Source organism: Sphaeramia orbicularis, chromosome 17 (genome assembly GCF_902148855.1).
Source record: "Sphaeramia orbicularis chromosome 17, fSphaOr1.1, whole genome shotgun sequence".
NCBI classification, from domain to species: Eukaryota; Metazoa; Chordata; class Actinopteri; order Kurtiformes; family Apogonidae; genus Sphaeramia; species Sphaeramia orbicularis.
The window spans coordinates 27,009,348-27,030,431 of NC_043973.1; the positions used below are offsets into that span (position 1 = coordinate 27,009,348).

General features: G+C 38.9%; 2 protein-coding genes across 3 annotated transcripts in view; one reads left to right on the forward strand and one right to left on the reverse strand.

Annotated features, from left to right (window-relative positions):
* spidr (scaffold protein involved in DNA repair) overlaps positions 1 to 18,014 on the forward strand; it is a 29,638-nt gene extending 11,624 nt beyond the window's left edge. For both annotated transcript variants that reach the window (XM_030160215.1, XM_030160216.1), the window contains 12 exons: positions 1,428 to 1,611; positions 3,463 to 3,707; positions 9,377 to 9,535; positions 11,393 to 11,480; positions 12,782 to 12,922; positions 13,057 to 13,116; positions 13,623 to 13,821; positions 13,996 to 14,178; positions 15,817 to 15,910; positions 15,991 to 16,105; positions 16,892 to 16,948; positions 17,493 to 18,014. In XM_030160215.1, the coding sequence (XP_030016075.1) occupies positions 1,428 to 1,611; positions 3,463 to 3,707; positions 9,377 to 9,535; positions 11,393 to 11,480; positions 12,782 to 12,922; positions 13,057 to 13,116; positions 13,623 to 13,821; positions 13,996 to 14,178; positions 15,817 to 15,910; positions 15,991 to 16,105; positions 16,892 to 16,948; positions 17,493 to 17,612 (1,645 nt within the window). In that variant the 3' untranslated portion in view covers positions 17,613 to 18,014. The remainder of the gene's footprint in view (positions 1 to 1,427; positions 1,612 to 3,462; positions 3,708 to 9,376; positions 9,536 to 11,392; positions 11,481 to 12,781; positions 12,923 to 13,056; positions 13,117 to 13,622; positions 13,822 to 13,995; positions 14,179 to 15,816; positions 15,911 to 15,990; positions 16,106 to 16,891; positions 16,949 to 17,492) is intronic.
* Positions 18,015 to 18,106: 92 nt separating this feature from the next.
* Positions 18,107 to 19,578, reverse strand: cebpd (CCAAT enhancer binding protein delta). Its single transcript, XM_030160218.1, has one exon. It carries the CDS (start codon positions 19,332 to 19,334, stop codon positions 18,432 to 18,434), a length of 903 nt encoding a protein of 300 aa, XP_030016078.1. The 5' UTR covers positions 19,335 to 19,578; the 3' UTR covers positions 18,107 to 18,431.
* Positions 19,579 to 21,084: the final 1,506 nt, after the last annotated feature.

Genomic DNA, 21,084 nt, shown 5'->3' on the forward strand with positions numbered 1-21,084 from the left:
AACATTTTAGTCAGCGGTTATTTTATAATACGATGATATTCTGATGGGAAAAAAAAACAAGCATGATTTAGCAGTTGTGATAGTGTTGATGACAGATGGAATTCAATGGATTAATTGTTCGATTGACTGATGAATGAGTCAGTGTTATTGTCTGTACGAGCACAGTGAACACATGCATAGTTACAGTATGTGCTGGATATGACTGATGTGTAATGTTGAAATTAGTTGTTATTTAGTGCATAATGTACAGCACAGGATGCTGTACCAGGAACTGTATGTACAGTTACAGAAGTCGAGCCATAATTCACTGTATCATGTTTTATTATATGCTGGCATTCATTCAGGTGACTATTGCATGTACATGTTCGTCTGCTTCTGTGTTTTATGTGTCCTCGTAAAAATCTTTTTAACTATTGTTCATGTCAAATAGCGTTTGTCATTTTTTCATACTTAAAAACAATATCTCCTTTAGATTTGCAGGACTGATTTTATAATTGAATTTGTATAGACTCTCACATTTTTCTTGAATTTTACATCTCAATTAATTGTCTTTTTGTCATTTATCTGTTGCTGATGGCTCTGGTTCAGCTATTGCAGCAGGTCTGAGACGAGCCAGGACACGTAAACGAGTTTCAGTCAGAGAGGGCTTTTGGCTCTGACTCAGTGATAAGCTATCACATCATCATTCAAGTCACATGTGGGAAAAATTAAGTGGTAAAGAAAACAAACAACGTGCCGTATAATTACCTGACTGTTATTCAAGTTGTTTCATTCTCAGACCCGGCACTTTTTGGGTGTTTTGTATTTGCCCTGACCGTAAATGTGTAGATGTAATGGAACCATTCAGCATCTCCTGCACCCACACAAGACTGAAATTTAATCTTGTAACGCTAAATTGAAAGAATGGCAAAGGAGCACTTCAGGTCATGTAGTCGGCCTCAACCTGTTTGATTATGACGGATGTCGAAGCAGTTTTCCACCAATGATGTCACGTTTGGAAAATGTTTTAATCAAGCTGCACAGAGCTGCTAGGTTTAGCCTTTTACGCACTTCAAGCATGTGGAAAACGTATCTATTATCACAAATGCATTTTCTTGGAGGAGGTAAATGTATTTGAACTTGTACCCTGTGCTCGGTGGTACATGTTGAACAGCCTTGTGGAGGTGGAACGCACCTTATCTGAGTTTGACATTCAAACTGTCTCAAGCTGTCAGCCCCCCTAAGTTTGTGCAATCTCCTATCCCACATAATGTAAAATCTCAATTTCTGCATGTGTTACATCCACACAATCACAGCACAATCAAGTGTATCATTGCTCAACACCTTGAACCTGTTAAACACAAAGCCCTTAACTTGGTTCTTTCTAAAGTAATGAATTTGAGAACATACTAACGACTACTTTTAATCAGACTGTCTCTCATTTGCAGGCAAAGTCTCTCTGTGGAAGGTTTCAGCTCTGCTATTATTCTGAACACACACTTCAGCCAGAAAGTCTACTCTGCTCCAAAGTCAGTCGACATGTCCACTCCAAGCTTGTTTTCAGCCAAAAGAATCATGCCATATTCACTGGATAAGACATTTGGACTACTAAAGGAGAACAGTACCAAACAGGTATATGTGTTTTGATGATAATAGAAGGAAGTCTCTCAAATTTAGTATCTAATTTAACCCATAAAGACCCAAACATCCACTAATCCTTCCAATATGTTGAAATAATCGGTGTAAAATGCAGTTTGTTGTCTTTTCATGGTCATCAGATATGACCCATTTGGACATTCAGAGGCTCCATAGTGAATGCTGAAACACTGTCATCTTCTATAACACTGATTCACCAGTAAAACCCATGGAGTAAGATCTATGACAGTGGATGGACACAGTTGATTTATGTTCAGTTAATGATAGATTTGATTGAAAAAGTTGCTTTTTTCTCAAGTTTTGTCTGTTTTTGATATAATAACCCTTAAATGTAATCTCACCATAATGATTAAAGTACATGATCAGTAAATTAAATATAGGAAAATACCTGATTTTCACTGAAAAAAAATGCAAAATATAGAGGCTAATATTACAATATATAGTGAGAAATCACTTAAGGGTTAAATAGAGAGAAAAAAATCATTTGGGAACTGCCTCAAAAGTAGCACTGGGTCTTATGGGTTAAAATGTGTTTTATGTTAAAGCGGTCCTCATACACATGCTAACTGTAAAACCAGCTCCTATAAGACAGAAAAATGCCAATCCAATCCAGAAAGTTAATATAGACAGTGAAGTATTTCATTTAACTACAGGCCATGTCGTTCTCATGTTTTGTTGCTAACATGCATTTGAAATCAACTGCTTAAAGAAAGCTTTTGCCAGTTTTCTTCAAACAAAAAATGCAGTGCAGGTATATTTTTCAGGGTTTATCTGTTTCACTTACGAGATTCTGTCATGACAAACCACTTGTAACCTCAGGGGAACATCCAAACCTCATCAGTCAGTAACAGGTGCACCCAGTCTCTGTTCCTTCTATCAGTGGTTGGTTAACGTGTATATTAGAATCCCCGAAACCAAATCTCTGTTTGTTTTGAACAGACAGATGAATTACCGATGGAACGTTCCAGTAATTCAGAAACAAACAAAGAACACCACACCCCATTTTAAGGTTTAAAGTAGATAAGAGCGCAAAAAAGCCAACGATGAGTCAAACAACATAGAACATGAAGCATGACAGTATGATAAAATATGAGTAAAACAGCTGTCAACATGAGCTGGACTTGAAGAGGAAATTATTTTAATTTCTTGTCTGTCTTTGTTTTGTCTTTATACCTTTTTGTTCTTTGGTTTTTTATTGTATTTTTTTTTACTTTTATTCTGTATTCTTTTTTTCTAGTATATGTGAGTGCTAAGGATAAACTGGAGTCAAAGACCTTGTTTGTTTGTCAAACTTGGACAATAAAGCTGTTGTGATTCTGATTAAAGCAGGTTTCAAATATAAAACATGTAGAAAAACACAAGAAATTGTGAATTTAATGTTGAAAACTACCCACTTCTTACCACTGAGTTTATCTAAATGTCTTAAGTTAAACTTTATTAGGGCTCAGATGTAATCAAACAGGCTTAATTGCTACAAAAATCTTACAAAAGTTTAATTTCTTTGTGTATGTAATGATGTGTATCAGTGTTCTTCTGATATTAGAACACTGAACTTTCCTTTTACTTTTAATACTTTACTAGTACTTTTTGGGAAAATGACTGACCCAGTTGAGTTAATGATATTCCCACTTAAATCCAACCTCTGTGTGGGACCATGTATCAGTTACCTCTGTATTTACCCAAACTGCATAAATAAGGAAAAATAAACATGTGGTTTAAAAATTATTTCAAGAAGGCCTTCAAAAGCATTAAATGTAAGGGTCTGATACTGTGTAAAACTGTGTAAAACCTAATTATTTGTTACATTTTCCTGCCTTTTCCTTCCAGGCTGATGTCTCTGAAGCTGTTAGCTGTTTCAGAGATTCATATGTTACACCAAGACACTGCCAATCTCTCCTGGAGGCTATTGAGGGACTGGGCCAGGCCGGCTCTGTGGGGCAGGCTGTGGAGGTGGTGGTCCAGAGGGTTTATTCCATCCCCGTGCCTGACTGCTCTCCTAGGTCCATCCTCAAGCACAGAATTCCCTCCAGGCCCTCCACAGCTCCTCCAGCTGAAGAAAAAGACAAAACCAGGTAAGAGTTGGACTTGCTGATAATTGGCAGCTAAGCGACACCTTTGGTTTGTCACTTTATGCTGAATGAGACCAGGGAGAAATGAATTACATTACAATGCTGTGAATGTGGCAGTAGTATAAATTCAATGTTTTTGTAAAAACCGCACACTGGTTTCCTTGGTCTCAGGTTTTGTATTCTTATCCTTGGTGGCACAATGTGTCTCAGGAGTCAAGCTATTGTTCAGAGCGCAGCAGGCCCCACAGAGTGCTCACAGTGTCTCGAGCCATATGGCATTGCTTGACAAAGGACACAAACATTTCTAATTGAATCCAGCCCCTCTGTGCGCTATTCTGGCCAATTCTCCAGAAAGACAGCATGATGTTTTCAGAATCACGTAGACCAACAAGTCAGAGTTGAATTGGTGCCCACTCATACTCCACTGGGCCGAACAGGTTTTCAGCAGCTTTTTTTACCCTCTCCTTCAAAAGAAAACCAAATATTTTATTTGCAGTTAAAATATCATAGAAGTCAAGAAAAAATATGATTGTAAGTCAGAGCTGTGCTTTTTAAACCTGTATCTGATATTAAAGGGGTCATATTTTGCTAAACCCATTTTTATTAGTCTTTGGTACATTTATTTGTGTATTTTTGGATGCTAATAGTTCAAAAAGTTTGAATTTGAACCCTCCAGGTGCTGCAAAGCTGTCTTTATGTTCATTTTGGCAAAAATCAAGTGGATTTCTACAACCCGTTTTAATTCCTGCTTAATTTGTTTCATCTAACTAGTTATATCACAACATTTGCACATATAAGGTCAAGACTTCCGACAAACATTTCTCCATGTATGCCATAATTGTTTGACAGCAGCAGCGGTGTTAGCCCATACTGAGAATATGTCCAAACTTCGAGCCAATTACCTAAAATGTTCAGTTGTTGGTTGAATGCGACAGAGCAGCACGGTCAACAACCTGGAGGGGGTGGGGCGTGTAGTAGCTCATTTACATTTAAAGGGCCAGCACGCAAAACAACCTTTCTCATGTCATTATTCAGAAATAAGGTTGAAGATGGACCTGTGGAGTTCAATTAATGAAGAATTCAGACCCAACCATAGCATTTACAGTTTAGGTAGACCACAGGGAAATGTTTTAAAATGCATAATTCCATTTAAAAAAAAAAAAAAGAAGCAAAATGTCACTCCTTTAATAGTAAGTGTGTAAGTACTAAGTTTTTTTTTTATAATCTCAGTGAGTATAAATAAGTGTAAAGGTGCTATTTTTTTTTTAACCAATGAGTCTAATTGCCTTTAAGAAAACAAACGTTAACTTAAAATACTTGCAGTGAAAGCTGCTTCAAGCTTCCTGTGTTATTGAAACAACTGCAAGATTTTCTCAAGTGGTCTTGTTATAGTTAATGAATCAGTGAATCTGCTATTTAAGGCAAAACCAGCAAACATGACCTTTAGTTGCCTCGCCCTCCACAGGCTTGTTGTTTTTGTCCTTTGCTGAGTAATAAGGGAAAAGTATTGGTTTCTCTGAGGAGAGAGAGGATGGAGGGGCCTGAGGGGCATTGTGGTGAGGGAAGGAGAGCCCCCGTCAGCTGACAAGCTAACTGACTAAACCAGCGGCCGTTGTAATGTGACACTCCTCTCCTGCCATGCTGCCTGTGCCGCTGGTAAACACACCGCCCTCTGACCGGAAACCCTCTTGGCCTTCCCACCGTTTCTCCCCTAACTCAACCAGATTCAGCAGGCTCAGCTCGTAGTGAAAGGATGAAGGTGGGGCAGGGGTTAGGAGGTAATCACAAGGACTAGAGTTCACAATATGTGCGTGACCTGACCTACCTGTTGTGGCAGATTTGCACTTCTCTAGAAAGTCAGTTAATCATCACATTTAATTGTTTCTCCACAATGATGTTTTAGTTTTGATTTACACATGAGACGGTTCTGGAGTAACTAGATCTAAATCTGTCATTTCTATGCATTTGGAGATAGGGTTTTGCCAATTAAAAACAAGCTTTGACATATTGTTTTGCTTGCAGTACTTTTCCAGGATGCATGTCTGCTCTGTGGAGAGGAGGGTAGTTTACTTGGCAGCCCACTGGCCCCATTCTGTATAAAGAAAAGGACAGTTTGTACCTCCTAATGTTGTGTCCTCAGTTTCTCTGAGTCACTCCCCTGGTCAGCATGCTTATTTGATCCTTTTGTTGTTTAGCCTCTGTGTTAACATACACAGGGGAGAGAGGCCAGTATGATATTTATGCTTGAAGAAGATGTTAAGTTCCCGTAAATTCAGAATAGAATAAACAAGAAGATTAACTGTTTGCAGGAAGTGAAGAGAGGCTAGTTTTTTCTCGGTGGAGAAGGAACACAATGTGCTGCAAGGATCCTGTTACAACCGTGTTTATCAGTCTCCCTGCACTGATTGGTGGACAACACATAGGAAGGAATCCCGCCTGTCGGCCCCCCACCAATGAGGCCTCTCTGCTGTATTCTTAATGTGTGGGTCGCTTACTTAGTGTGTTGCCAAGTAATGTGCATGTGCATGGGCCTGCATGCGTACACTGTGTGACTGTGTGCAGAGGAGCATGTGTGTGTTTGCACAGGCTCGGTGGATTGTAGTTCCTGGAAAAAAAAAAAACAGGTTACTGAGAATTCTGTGACTGCTCTCAATAACAAATTCCTAAAAACTGCTTGTGACTGAAACTTAGCCAATGACAGAAGGTTTTTAAGACTTAGGGGTTGCTGTTTGAGGAAGTGAGGGTACAGAGGCTGAAAGCAGTGACTGAATGGGAAGATATTTGACCGGAGGTTGTTTATGTCAAGCTGCTAACCTACCATCATTACCCTTTCTTTTCTATCTGTCAAGTCTCCTATCAGATTTCATGCTGAGTTTTTCAAGTTCAGACCTGCTGCACTAAATGTATAGACCCGTCCTTTACATTTAACTCCAGCAATTGTATTCATATTTTGGTAAGGAGCCAATATCATTTTATTGGTATAGCTTCAGGGATCCTTTAAATTCCTAACTGCTCCATGAGCAGGGATCAAGAACAGAACAGTAAAAGTTTTTTATATACCTCCCTCTATGTTTCCACATGCAGATATAGTAATAATATTGGTATGCTGTAAAATTTACTGAGGTAATTCTTTGTAAACAACCCTTAACTTTTGGTTAGGTGGTAAAATGATGTATTCTGTTTATAAATCATTCAGTTAACCGCGTATACATCACCAATGATTGATAATCAGTTCGTTTAAGTTATTTATGTTGCAAAAAGCTGAACTTTTACTATAATATATGAGGATTTGTGCCTCATCAGTTTTCTTTAATAGTAAAAAAAAAAAAAAAACTTGTTTTTCAGGCTTATATAGTTGGAAAAATATCAGCATGAGATTTAAGTGACTATGATTGTTCATTGACCAAAGAATTTGTCACCTAAGAAAAAAATCGCAAAAACTTTATCAAACTCTATTTATGTCGTGGTAAATTGAGAACAGTAATCCTAGTGTTAGGTGACAATAGTCTACCACCTACTGCTACAAGAATAATTGTTTTGTGTGTTTTAAGATTGAAGTCATTTTGTGATAAGAGTTAGAATGCTAAGGTATCTTATGGTCTAACTCAAGTTTTCCATCATGTTAATACAATGTATTGAAGATGGGCAGGGGTCACTTTAGTTTACAGACCATTGAGCTTAAAAGTAGCTGAACACACTGGTCTACAAAGCATCATTCTTTATCTTAAGATGGTAAATTTTAAGTTGAAATTTAGATTTGAATTAAGCAAACAACTGTGAATATCTTGGGTTAAAAACTTGGCCTACCACATGAAATGTCATGTCAAGAGTGTTATTTAGATATCTATTTCCAGGTCTCTCAAAACAAACACACAGACCCCATGTTTACCAACAGAAGCCATTTATAGGCCCAATCGGGTGGTTGAATACAGCCTCAAAACATTCCCAATGTCTGGATGTGCGCATGCATGCACATGCATGACAGGCAGACTTTCAGTCCTCCTCCTCCTTTTGCCTGTGTTTTTCCTTCTCGTTTTCCCCAGCCGTTGCTTGTCTAACCAGGGCCGTGTCTGGGCTTGAATGATTGAGATACTGCAGCCTGTAGCAGTTCCAGCTTTTTACTCACTGGGAGCAGTAGAGTGCAGGAATACTGAATAGTTCACTGCTCACAATTTTGTAGGCCAAAGGTCTTTTCTGTCAGCAGAAGCCTGTCAAACCAGCCACCAGGCATTAGCACTTACAAATGTCAGTACTGAGCCTGGACTGTGCAGCACTTGTGTGCAGTGTGTCGCTGTAACCATTGTTGCATTCTGTAAATTTCAGGAAGACTTTCATTACAATAATATTTTGAAGAAGTGCACAACAGTTTGGGTGTAAAATGAAATGAAATCCCTGCCTCAAGGTAAAGTAGTACATATTTTAATTAAGCAAACTGAAATTGATACAGATGTCAACTTCAAAGTAGTTTACCAAATGTGAATGCAAATCAATGCGAATGCGAATCAAACTGCCTAAAAAATCTAGTCTAATGAATTATTATTGAAATCAGAACAGTTTGGAAGCCTAATGTCAGCTACATGCACCAGGTTCTAATAATTTTATGTCCTAAGAGACAGAAAAATGTAATTCTCTGGAATTTTGGAGGAAAAGATAACAAATGAACTCCAATAAGACCTTTTGGACATGTTCATTCTAGAAATGTTTTTCTGTCCATCAGTTCCCATTACATTTAAAATGAAATATCTCATGAACAGCTTTATAGAATGTCTTACAGTTTGGCATAAATGTTAACTTAGTCTTAAGGATGAACTTTTGATGGCTGAAAGTCATGGTTCTTGTGGCCTCATGCTTGTCTATTCTTATGAAAATGGTATTTCAGGAATGCCTGGAGGATGTTTCTTCAAGTTTGGTACAAACCTTCACTTGGACACAAGGATGGAGCTCATGAACTTTTCTGAAAATACATCATAATTGAATCCTATCTGCTTTGTTCACATCTTACGTTGACATGCCATCAAAGATATCTGGACACAAATGAAAGTTGTGAGAGCCTTCTGTTCCTATCAGGCATCCCCAAATCCATTTGAGAGATCATTAGAATTGGATTTTTACTTCCTCGCTTTTTATGCATATAAGTAATGTTATCTACTGCCTATAACATGTAGTGCAGGCTTTCATTTCAAGGTATACATGCCTGATTTTCAATGTTTCTTTGCTAATTTAATTCACTGTGCTGCTTGAAGGCGAGAAATTCTTTACCTCCTGAGTGTGTTCAGACTGTGGTTGGGCAATATATCAAACCATCTGATTAATCGACATGCTTTCTAATAATCATAAATTCATGCAGAATGGCGAAATCACAAAATTGAGATTATTCCCCTGTTGTGCTCAACAATCATTTAAAATGCAGCCTGTTTGCTTCATGTGTTCTGAGTGTGTTTCTCCAGTTATATATGGCTGATAGTTTTACTGAAGCAAGAGTATGTTTAATCAAGTCTGGTCTTCAAGTTGTGTAGCCAGAAAACCATTGATTACAATCATAAATTGCCCTTAACACTGAAAATATATCTGGCCATAACACCCAATTAATGTTAGATCTGATCAGGGCCAATTACTCAAAAAAAAAAACAACAAAAAAAACCCATTTGATTGTCTCTGATTTTTTTTTCCAGACTTTGTGTGCTGGTCCAGGACAGCTATGGGATGTTCAGTGTGGTTCAGCTCCACATTTTGCCATGTGGAGGTCACCTCCAGCAGTACTGCCACATGTGGCAAGGAAGGACCTGTTTACTGAGAGACATTAAAGTGGTGCAGCGGGTCACTCGAGAAAGGTGAGGGCTACACGGCATTGGTACCTGAATTTCAGTTTGCAGCTGTGGGTCCACTTCTAGTGCCTTGATGTGCTGTGTTAGTATCCTTTTTTCAGCTATATGTGAGATTGTCTTATCTTATTCCTCAGCCATCTGGGACAAGAGCCAGCAATATCCACGTCCTGATATGACATAAGAAAGTAGCCAGTGGGCCCTGTACTGGGTCCTGTACTGGAGGCTCTGAGCCTAAAGCTGAACCAGGACACACACATGGACTTTAGCTTTAGGGCCTTGTGTTCAATATTATGAAGTACAACAAATATCCATTTTATCCTTAAATGCCCCTTCCTAGCTTTACCTCCTTGTTTAACAGTACAATGAGAATTGAATGTTCGCGGCTCATATCCACCTGATCATGCTGTCCTGCCACAAGTGCCACTGTGTTTACATGTAAAATGATACTGAGGTGCATGCTCTGATTCCCTTGTGAGTTTCCATAGTCAGGATCCCAGATTAGAAGCAGTTAGAAGAACTGACATGAGAACATTTTGAGACTGTCTGGGGGTATGTTTACATCCTTGTTATTTTCAATGCACCACAGCCTATATGTTGCTGGAGGGTTTCTGTAGCCACACTGTGATGGATGGCCTACCTTCAGTGCTTGCAGACCATCTTTTAGCTATAAATGGAAAAACACATTGGGCTGCTTGTGTTAAATGTGGGGCTGTTTTTTCACAGTTTCCTAGAAATTCAAGACTTCTTATCATTATAGTCCGTAACCATTTGTGGTGTCAGGTACAGAATGAGATTAATAGATTCCCAGACTAGAAGTCATCCAGGTACCTGTGTTACAGGTGTGTCTGGCCAATAATACAATTACTGGAAGAAGCTGGCTGTTTTCAAAGGAAAATTATATTTCTGGATGCTTGCCTACCAGTCACAACTTTTTCAGTCATTCCTGTAAGAGACAGGATTAACACCTCAGCTCATGTGAACAATGCAGTTAGTGACAATCTGTACCTGTACCCTGAAGCAGTAAAATATAGTATAGTATGATACTTGATATAGATTAATATAGATATTTGAACATTGACAAGGATTTAAGTTTCGTGTTAAAATCACAGTGAGTTGAGTCCTGTTAGTTTGTTGTTACTCATCTTGACGCAGGCCTCGCTGTACTTGAATGGGCTGCAGAACCAGTTTCATACAAAGAAACCCTGTGATTAGAGGCTGACTAACAGGTTGTTAACTACTGGCTGATATGACGGCACCCACATGGATAAATAAGTAACACTGACTGGCCACGCTGAACTCAACATTATACTTCTCAGGAAAGGACAATGAATTGAGAGTTTGACAAGTCCTGTTCGAGTCGCTACCTGCTATTTTTTTTTTTATGTCTATAATTTTTAATCCTTAATCCCAGTATCAGTTGATGTGCACTATACATCAGGAAAACACACCCTGTATGATCCACCTCCACTCTGTCATTACAGTGGTTATGTCTGTACTGACAGAAGGCTAATGTCATGAATTTCTTTCTTTTTTTTTTTTTTAACAACTCTGATAGATTGATTTACAAAGGGTGTGAACTGTTTTCCCACCCTTTAGTATCTCAAAACCTGCTTTTAAAAACTGTTTCTGTGTGTATCTGCTCTGCCAGCCCCAGCATGCTCTCTGTTAATTCTTGGTGACGCTCACACCAGCTCTGTCTTAACAGATTCATGTTTCAGTGGAAGTGAAACTGCCTGTGAAAGCTTTCTATCTTCCCAGAACCCTCTCATTCATTGGGTCCCCACCACCTCCCTAACACTATTTAGTACCCCCCTCCTCCTCCTAACTCTTTTTTTTTTACACTCTTTTCCATCTCATTCTCAGGCACACCCGGCTTTTCAGTTTGATAGACAGTCTGTGGCCCCCGTTGGTGCCTCTTAAAGATCATGGAAACACACCTAGCTCGCACAGTGTAAGTTCAGTACAAGTTTAACATTCTTACAGTTTAGTTTTTCCATTAAGTGTGTCTTAAAGTCTTCATTTTCAGTTTCACTCTGTGTCCTGATATTTTGATCCATTGGTTCAGCAGGCTTTCATTTATCACTTTGCATTCAGTCATTCATTTATTTAATTTAATTTATTTATATAAGCATTTACAACATAAATGACCTGCATACAACAAAAATGTATGCTCAAAAAGGAGTGGGAAAAAGAAAACTTATTTAATCCCACCCCCATTTCTCATCAATGACTTAACATTGTTTCAAGTACTCACTCCTGTCTAACCTTCAAACCAAGACAATGAATAAATAGGCCTATACCAAATTATAACAAACTCATTAAACAGTATTTACATTATTTGACCAAAATGTGTGATAGATAGATAGATAGATAGATAGATAGATAGATAGATAGATAGATAGATAGATAGATAGATAGATAGATAGATAGATAGATAGATAGATAGATAGATAGATAGATAGATAGATAGATAGATAGATAGATAGATGGTATTAATGAATTCATGTATTCTTATTTATTAAAAAACAAAAAAAGAAATGATTACTTGAAACAATTATGTAAACATTTTATCTTTTCAACTACTTAATTACTGAAAAATTGACTATATCTGTTAGAAATAAAACAAATTAATTACAAAACAGATATTTCTATCTGAAGTTTTAATTTCCACCTCAGAATATGTACATTTACCATTTGTGCACACATTCACAAACCATAAGAAAAGTATCAAAGCAGTTATTTCAAAAATGAGAAATAATGTCTCACAGTAAGCATTTGTTCTCTGTGCCAAAAGGGTCTGATGGACAGTTTTAGTTTGAAACCCAAGGCTGGATATCGTTCACAAATTTCCTAAATTATGCTATTTGTCAACCCTAATTTCACCTTTTTAACAAAAAGAAAGCTACAATACACATAGCAGTACAAATCTTGTTTTACTTTTGAAGTCATTTGCATTTTTTTGACAATTTTATAGGCTTTTTACCACAACTTCATGCTGCCCCATAAAGTAATATCAATAATAATGATGATTTAAAGTTATTTTTGTGTTTTATACGTAATGACACTGATGAGATTAACTTCTTATTGGAATTTAGTATCAAACAATAACAAATAATCAGGCTTTTCTGAGTACACTACAGTATCTAAGCTATTAGGTCAGTGCCATAAATGTGTGGAGACTCAGTACCTTGGCCTCATTATTAAATTTTTATTGCTGTGATGATACTAGTCACCAATGTCCTGGATTTATAGGGAAGTAGACCTGCAGGACCAGCTCCAAGTTTCTGCTACTTGCTCTCTGGTGTGGAGAGCTCTGTTGAACCCACTGAGGGCCAGGATGTGCCCCCACTCTACCTTCCCCCCACACCACGAAACTTACAAGACATACTGCAGGTGAGCAGGTTCTCATGTGCACAAACTTTCCTATTTGAGTGCAGATTTCAGCAGAACATGACCACATGTTCCTTTAACCTACTGGTGTCAAAAATTGCACTTACTTTTTTTGGGTCTTTATGTTTCTTTTTCAGAGTGAGCTCAAATCCTACTGCTGCAGTTTTGTAGCCACTGTAATATACAAAAGAATGCAGGTATTTGCTTTCTTTCTTTTACCATATAAAAATACTGATTTGAATGCAGTCGCAAGTTAAGAATAAACCAAACTTTTGGCGCTCCTCAGTCACTCTTATTTAGATCAATTTGACCAACAAACTGATAAGATTCAGCTCTGACGTAGACGGCGCAGGTCATATCGCTGTGTGTATGACAATCTATGTAGGCTCAGGCGTTCTAATCATTGATTGTTGAAACCTTTAAACTTTGACCAAGATGAGATAGCAGCTCGGAACACAGTGGTGGACTTTGACACGCGCTCACACCACTCAAACACAGATACACTTTTCAACGTCGTTGCTCTAGCAAACATCGTTATGTCTGAGCAAATGATCTCATCACAGAGATAATTCATAGTATACATCAAAATAGTTCGGTGTTAGCTTCAGTTATTTAAGATTTGGTTTCGACTGTTTGTTTCTTTGGGTTTGTGTCTGAGTAATTCTTTCTTTCTTTTATTTATTTATTTTTTTTTTTTTTTTAGAAGACTAATGTAGGCCGAGGAGAGATCTGGTTAGTGCTGACAGACCCCAGTCTTCAGGAGGAGCAGGTTGAGAGGCCACACAGGCGAACAGTGGCCCTGTGTGTGAGTGCTTCCTGTGTGCTCACTTCCTCTGCCCTCAAAGCACTAAATTCCACCACTGCCTGTCGTATGTCATTCAGAGATACCATCAGAGAACATGGTAGTGTTTATTCTACCCTGGAATTTAACTATCATTTGATGTATTCATGTTATTCAACACAATTATTTTGTATTCGCCCAACTTTGGGGAGCACAGTCATTACTATCAATGTAGATTGTGCACATTTCATCTGCAGAATCCACTTGCATTAATGGCCTAAATTTCAAACCCCAGGTGTTTTCCTGTGTGTCGAAAACTCAGTTGTTGAGCTGTGTTCTGAGCAACCTGAGGTCAGTTTCCAGTCTGCAGCCAAACCAGAATCACTTACTGAGCCTGAGACAAGGTCTCTGGCCCAACCTGTGCTACTGGATCCCCTGGATCTGGAGATCACACCCCACTCCCTCTGCACTGTCACAGGTCAGCAGCCCTTTTTGGTGACTCCTGTGGTTTTCATGCAACTTATTTCATTTGAAGTGATTTCTCTTAAACATACTCAATGTTTTCTCTTCTCAGGGGAAGAAAACCACTTGCTTTTTCATATACAAGTTTACTGCTCAGCAAGAGGCCTTGATGTGGTTTTAAGGCATTGCTTTCTGCTGTTTGTTATTCAATGTCCCGAGGCTGTCATTGTTTGGAATTTTATAAAATAGAAACATCTGAATTTCTGGTGGATTCATATCTTTTCCCATGTCATTTTTCTAGTTAAATTAGCATGCCCTCTCACCATCAGGCTTAAAATTTAAGACAGGGGTGAAATTATACTGTGAAAATGTTAGTTTGGTGGCACATAGCATTATTTTCCCCAAACCACTGCAACCGCATGTTGTTTCTTTACATTTTTAGTCCCCTTACTCAGCATATTTTTTTGTCATGTTGCTTTATTTTGTCATTCTCTCTTCCATATGCAGAATAATATTTGTAAAATTTTACTGTAACTGTGATGACATTTCACGGATGGTATTGGCTGATGTTTGTCTGATGTGTTATACTCATAGTTGTTTGATTAATCAGTATGATCACATCCTTCAGTGACGTGATGAAGGGTGGAAATATGCCAGTTACAGTTGCTATTTTTTTATGATGATTTGCTTTTATGACACAATAAGGAGAATATGATAGAATAAAAAATATATAATAAATAGATCTTCATGAGCAACCAAACTGTTATTTTATATGTTGGTTTAAGTATTAACCTTTGCATCTCAGGGTGCTTCTGAGCAGGATTTGAGACATAATTTCAACAGTTTAATTAGATGATTAAACAGATTAGACATAGATTATTATATTTGTGGTATTGTAGTATGTAGTATTGTAGTATCTAGTTGAAACTTGATATAGATGTGTCATTTTAGGAGTCAGCTGTCAGTGAAAAGTCCTTGTCTCCAGGTTGTGTACTGCTGTTTTGGTGCCTTTAGTTTTCTTGAACTATGCTAATGTTGAGTAGAAAAGTACAGATAATAATGTGCATCTGTGGGTTTAGTGTCACAGCTCAAGGAAAAGGTCACACTGTGAGCCCTGTGGCTCTGGCCCTGCCGGCCATACATGTTTGGTCAGGTGGCTGAAAGGCATAACAAACATGTTATCTTTTGCACTTGTGCACAAAAATTATCTTCTGGAAATTACTAATGGAAAAAGTCTGTGACCAGAAAGTACGAGGCTTTATCAGTATTAAATTTGGTATCTTATTGAAGGTCCTATGTTTGTGTTTGTTTGGCAGCAGCTCTGGTCGTCAAATGAGATGGTGTTAAGGGAGTGAACATGTCTCAGTCGTATCTGTCGCTACAATCTGAAAGGGATGTTTTTATCTCTTTCACTCTGTCACTAACATGCACACACTTTGAAACCTATGTGTGGAGCATTTATCTGTTTCTGCAGTTAGGCGTCAACACCTTTCCTTCGGCATCTACCACTCAAAAATAACTGAAAACATCAATAAACTGAATAAGAAGTGTGCACATTATGTCACTAAAGGCGCATAGGAAAATCATAGCATGCATGAACATCACCTGCAGAGGATTTCTGAAGTTGAATTCTAATTTATTCTGTTTATTCCAGGGGTGATAGTCAGTGTGGATGAAAACACAGCTTATTCCTGGCCTGTCTGCAACCACTGTGGAAGTGACCACTTGGAGAGATTAGCTCAGAGGCAGTAGGTTTTCAGAATGACTCCAAATGATAATGTTGCACCAGTTGTGTTAAAGCATAACTTGATTTTCTGTCCTGCCACAGACAGAACTTCCACTGTGTTTCCTGTAAGTCTGTGGTGGACAAACCAATGACAAGACTTCAGCTGGAAGTATTCCTGAGTGTGTCTTCGTTATCTAATTGTACTGTGAAGGTTAAGGTGAGAACAGCATTGTAGAAATAGCAATACTAACTGGATGATGAGAAAAAAAAGGAAAAACATAAATGTATTTATAGAGTTTACTGAATTTTTTATGCATCCTCTCACACCCGTCATTGTTGCCATGGTAATGCTGTGCAACACTTAGCAATATACACACGCTGTACATCCACGTAACCAGAAGAATGTCAACTAAAAGCTCGACAGAACACAACTTGCACTGAAATGGGAAATTATCTAACACAATCTAACAGTCTGAGATCAGCATGTCATTAATAATTTCAGAAAAGAAAAGACCAATCTGACAAACTGCAGTGCTAAGCTAACACTAAGCTAACAGCAAAAATAAAGGTTACATTATGAAGCAATGATTACAAATTTCATGTTACCATTGCTGTTTACTGATCATAATTTGGTTTTATATTAATGAAGCTTCTGCTACCTGCTAATCCATTGTTTTGTGTGACATTGAAATGATTCTAAGTAGAAACAAATAGCCCAGGGTTTAAGAGGTCAATGTGCTTCTGGAGAATGACAGTTTTATGACCAAAGACCTGGTGTGACTTTGTAAGTGAGAATAAATGCCATAAACACATAAAAGTATTAATATATCTAATCTTCCATCTGATATGCTATCCTATTGGACAATCTGTTACTCATCAGTGAACATGTCACTGTTATTTTATTTTATCAGAAGCATCGCCCCCTGAGAGGCTGAAATTATCATTATAAACCTCAACGTCACCCTTGATGTTATAACAGATTTGACACTTTTTTTTCCAACAGCTGCAACAAAAGACTATCATGTCCATCCTAAACACTACAGCACTGCAGGGACATGAGGTAGGTGTACTCTTACCTGTTACATAACTCTGGGTTTTACCAGTCTCTCATTAAACTGCACACTGAATTGATCCTCTGCCAATATGTCCTGAAACAATAATCATCTGTTCACTTCAGAACAAATTCCCTGAGTCATGTCGGTCATTATTACAGCGGAAGGAAAACTAGTTTAATCCTCCACGCCTCCTGTATTCAGTGATTTCTTTGATGTTTCAGTATGTTTTTATACTGATAATATTAGCAGTTATATTTACATAATCTACATGTGGTGCAGCTGAGAATGATCATGCAAATATGTTGGAATTTTACATTCTAGGTTTTTAGTTAATGCTGTTTCTGAGGGGTATATATAGTGAAAAATGAGGCTTTTGATCACCAGTGTTTGCTTACCGCTGACCAGTGTAAGGGTCAAAGGTCAAGGCCTTTACTAAGAGTTAATGATCTTTGATGAAGCCGGTGCGTTAAAAGCTGATGCACAGTGGAATAAACACTGAAAAAACAAGAGATTGTTTGTGTTGTTTTTTGATGGGCCCGTCTGTTTCAGTTCCCAGGTTACGATGTAGAGAATGTCCTGGGGAAGGAGGTGGGCCCCCTCACCGTTTATGTCCAAGTCATCACAAGGAAACCCGCTCTGTGGATCGGCCTGGAAGAAATCTGCCTGTGAGGCTGTCAGAGTAAGGACCCAATGATATCAATCCTCAGGCTTCAGCTGGCTCCAAGGATCTGCACACTAGGCCTTGGTCTGAACCAGTTTAACCCCCTCTCCCCCCTTTGAAGGCCTCCTCATGGCCTGAGGCTGTGCTGAACCGAACAGGCTGGAAAAGACAAGGTCTTGTTTGTGTTAATGATATGTGAGCCTGTGGACTAGGAGTTGACAGCCCAAGGGTAGACCAATAGCAGGCAGCCTGTCAAACCAGCCCACGTGTCTGTTAAGTGTGATCCGACTTCAGAGTAAACCTCCTGGGAATTTTTATGTGACATGAACAACCTATTTTCTACGTCACCTGCTTCTGTAAAATTACTGAATGGTGCTGATACTGTGTCAATAAAAAGATTTATTATTGCAGACTTGTCTTACTATGTCCTGTTACACATTCTAACTTAGCTCAACGTAACCTGTTCCTTCAGTGCTGTAAAGATTACTCACAGACCAGGCAATTTTGCACCTTTTCAGCAATTTTATTATAGATTCCATAAACAAAAATGTTTCAAGGTTTCATACAAACTATATAAAAGATCATGCTCTGGCTCTTATACAAAGTTTGGAATTACAAAACATGTACCATATAACATCATGTAAATGCAGTGGTAAAATAATTTAATATAGAGAAATTCCCACAAAAAATATGGCAGCAACATCATATATTTCCAGTGCCATTATGGTAAGCTTAAAATACATCTGGTACAGATGGTAAAACGAAAATGTCTGTTGAGGTATGTCTCCTAAAGCTCAGTTCGTACAAGGTGGTGACACGTGTGTTTGTCACCGGCTCTCTGCACTTGTGGATCCTGCAAAGGAGGAGTTGGGTATCTGCTTGAAGAAATCTCGGAGCCCGGTGAGCTCTCTGGTTAGCTGCTCGATAGTTTTGTGTAGTCTGTCATTTTCCGCGCTCAGTTCGAGCAGTTTCTGCTGCATCTCCAAGTTGCGCCTCTTGGCTTTGTCCCTGCTTTTCCTCACGGCTATGTTATTCCTCTCTCGCCTCTGTCGGTACTCCACACTGTACCTGTCCACCGCCTTTTTGCCCTTTTCCCTGCCGATCTTCCGAGGAGAGGACTTGACAGAGCAGACAGCAGAGACGGGCTCCGGGGTGGTGGGTGGAGTGGGCTGTCCCGTGGGGAGGCTGACAGAGGTCTGGGCGCAGGTCTCGATCTGGGACGGCAGGGACGAGGACATGTCGCTGTCACTCCAGTCGGACTCCTGTTTGATGGGGGCGCTGAAGTGTCCTTTCTCCAGGCTGATGTCAGCTTTCCTGTCAGCTGCGTACGGGGATGCGGCTGACATCTGCTGCTGCTGGTGCTGGTGCATGCCGCCGCTCAGGATGGAGCTGGACATGCTGTAGAAGTCCGTTTTCTCCTGCTTCACAGTGTTGAACAGGTCCAGGAAGAGCTCATCGTTGCACAGCTCCAGGTTGGGCACGGCTGTCATCGACTCTATGTACTGGCTGAAGTCGATGGCGCTCTCGTCGTCGTACATGGCAGGGGCGGTGCTCAGCTCCACCATGGTGCCGTCCTCGCCTGCACCCTCGCCCCTGCTGCCCGGCTTGCACATCCCCTGCTGGGGGCCGCTCAGCTTGGTGCTCTCGTAGAAGTTAGCAGGCTCCATCGCCCAACTCATGTTGCATTGTGGAGACACGCAGTGAGAGTCCAGGCTGTATATGTCACACATGAACTCTGGTTGCTCGTCCACGTGGTTTAGGAAGGAAATAAAAGTTGTTAAAAAGTAACCCACGGACGGTACGGCTGTGTGCGCACTACGCCCTGCAGCGGCCTCGGTCTGCGCAGGTGTCTGTTCTGTTTGACTCTTCTATCGCGGGTTTTTTTGTTTTTTTTATCCCTGGGTCGTGACTGTCAGGGCTGTCATCAGTATTAGTAAAAACTTGTCATGAAACCTCACTTCTCTGGGGCATCGCTAGTTTTCGCGGAGTGTTTTGTATCGTTTCCCCGCTGACGTCACACGTACCGCCCTCTCACGAGCCAGTCAAGTCAAGACGGTGTCACGTGGTTTTCGTTAACTTCCCATTTGAGGATAGAGGGGCGTGTTCCCCATGCCACCCACTTTTTACTACGATTGTATGAATGGTTTAGGGTTGTTTACACAGGCCGTGGGTGTTTGGGATTAGGTTTAATTCGCCGACCGTCACCAGCACATAAACGTCTGTCCCAAAAAGTGGAACGATGAAGAAAGTAAATGATGATGAAAGTGTTACAGGAAAAGGAACCACAGTAAACACCCTCCAAAGGCTGCTAGTAATCTTTTAGGAAAGGATATTAGTCTAACTAGTGCTATAAAGTGGAAGTAAAATAGAAAGTTACTATTGCCATGCTGATATGAAGGGAAATGTGTTGACACAATAATAATAATAATAATAATAATAATAATAATAATAATAATAATAATAAAGGGGCTTGAACATGTGGCAAAAATGTTATGATAAAAACAAATCCATTAGGCCATATTGATATCACTAGTCAACAGTCATTATTTTTTAGAAATTATCTGCATCAGAGATTAAATGTGTTGAGTCTTAGATGCTTATAATGAGATGGATTGGAAAACAAATGACAAAAGTATCATTACACATACATATTGGATTTATTTACATGTATACAATAGATTTATAAATCTTCCTCTTGAAAGGACCTTAAAAGTGAATGCATTATAATGCACAGATAGTGTTTTGAAGTAGATCTGGTAGCTCTGAGACAAATATTCCTTTTCATTAAAACACATTCCATCATTAATTCTTAGAATTTCACCTTTTGACCCAGGACTGTGTCTTGGAAACTACAACAAATCAGTATTTTGACTAAATTGTTCTTTATTAGTGACTCAAACTTGGTAAAGTGTCAGTGCTTTTATTCCAGAGGTATTTCACTTGTAGACCAGTGTGATTATTACAACAAATGTCAAAATATTATTTCCACTTTTGATCCTGAATGAAGCCTTAACATTTAGATGCTTTTCAACTGTTCTTTATGCCAAACAGAATGTTTTAGAAAACAACTGTCGTGATAACACATCAAAATATGCATGTGTACAATTAAGGAAAACAGCAGCATCTCTATATTAAGACTTATTATTAAATTATATTTCAATAATAATCACTAACCATTGGATTCTCAGCATTACTTAGTATCTTGACAGGGGGTTTGAGTTTTGCTCATTTTATTTACAAGCAGGAAACAAATTCACAGAAGGCTGCAAAACCACACAGCTTAGATAACAATCTAAAGAAATAAAGGCAAAATTAAACTCTACAGCTAATACTCATCACATTATGGTACAGTTACAATGAACAAGAGTAAATATCATATGAATAATAAGTCATGTAAGCTATATAAAAGTGTTTTATGTAGACATCTAGACAGAATATTATGCTTTACTCAGGGACGGTCTGTTAATTGCATGTTTGCAT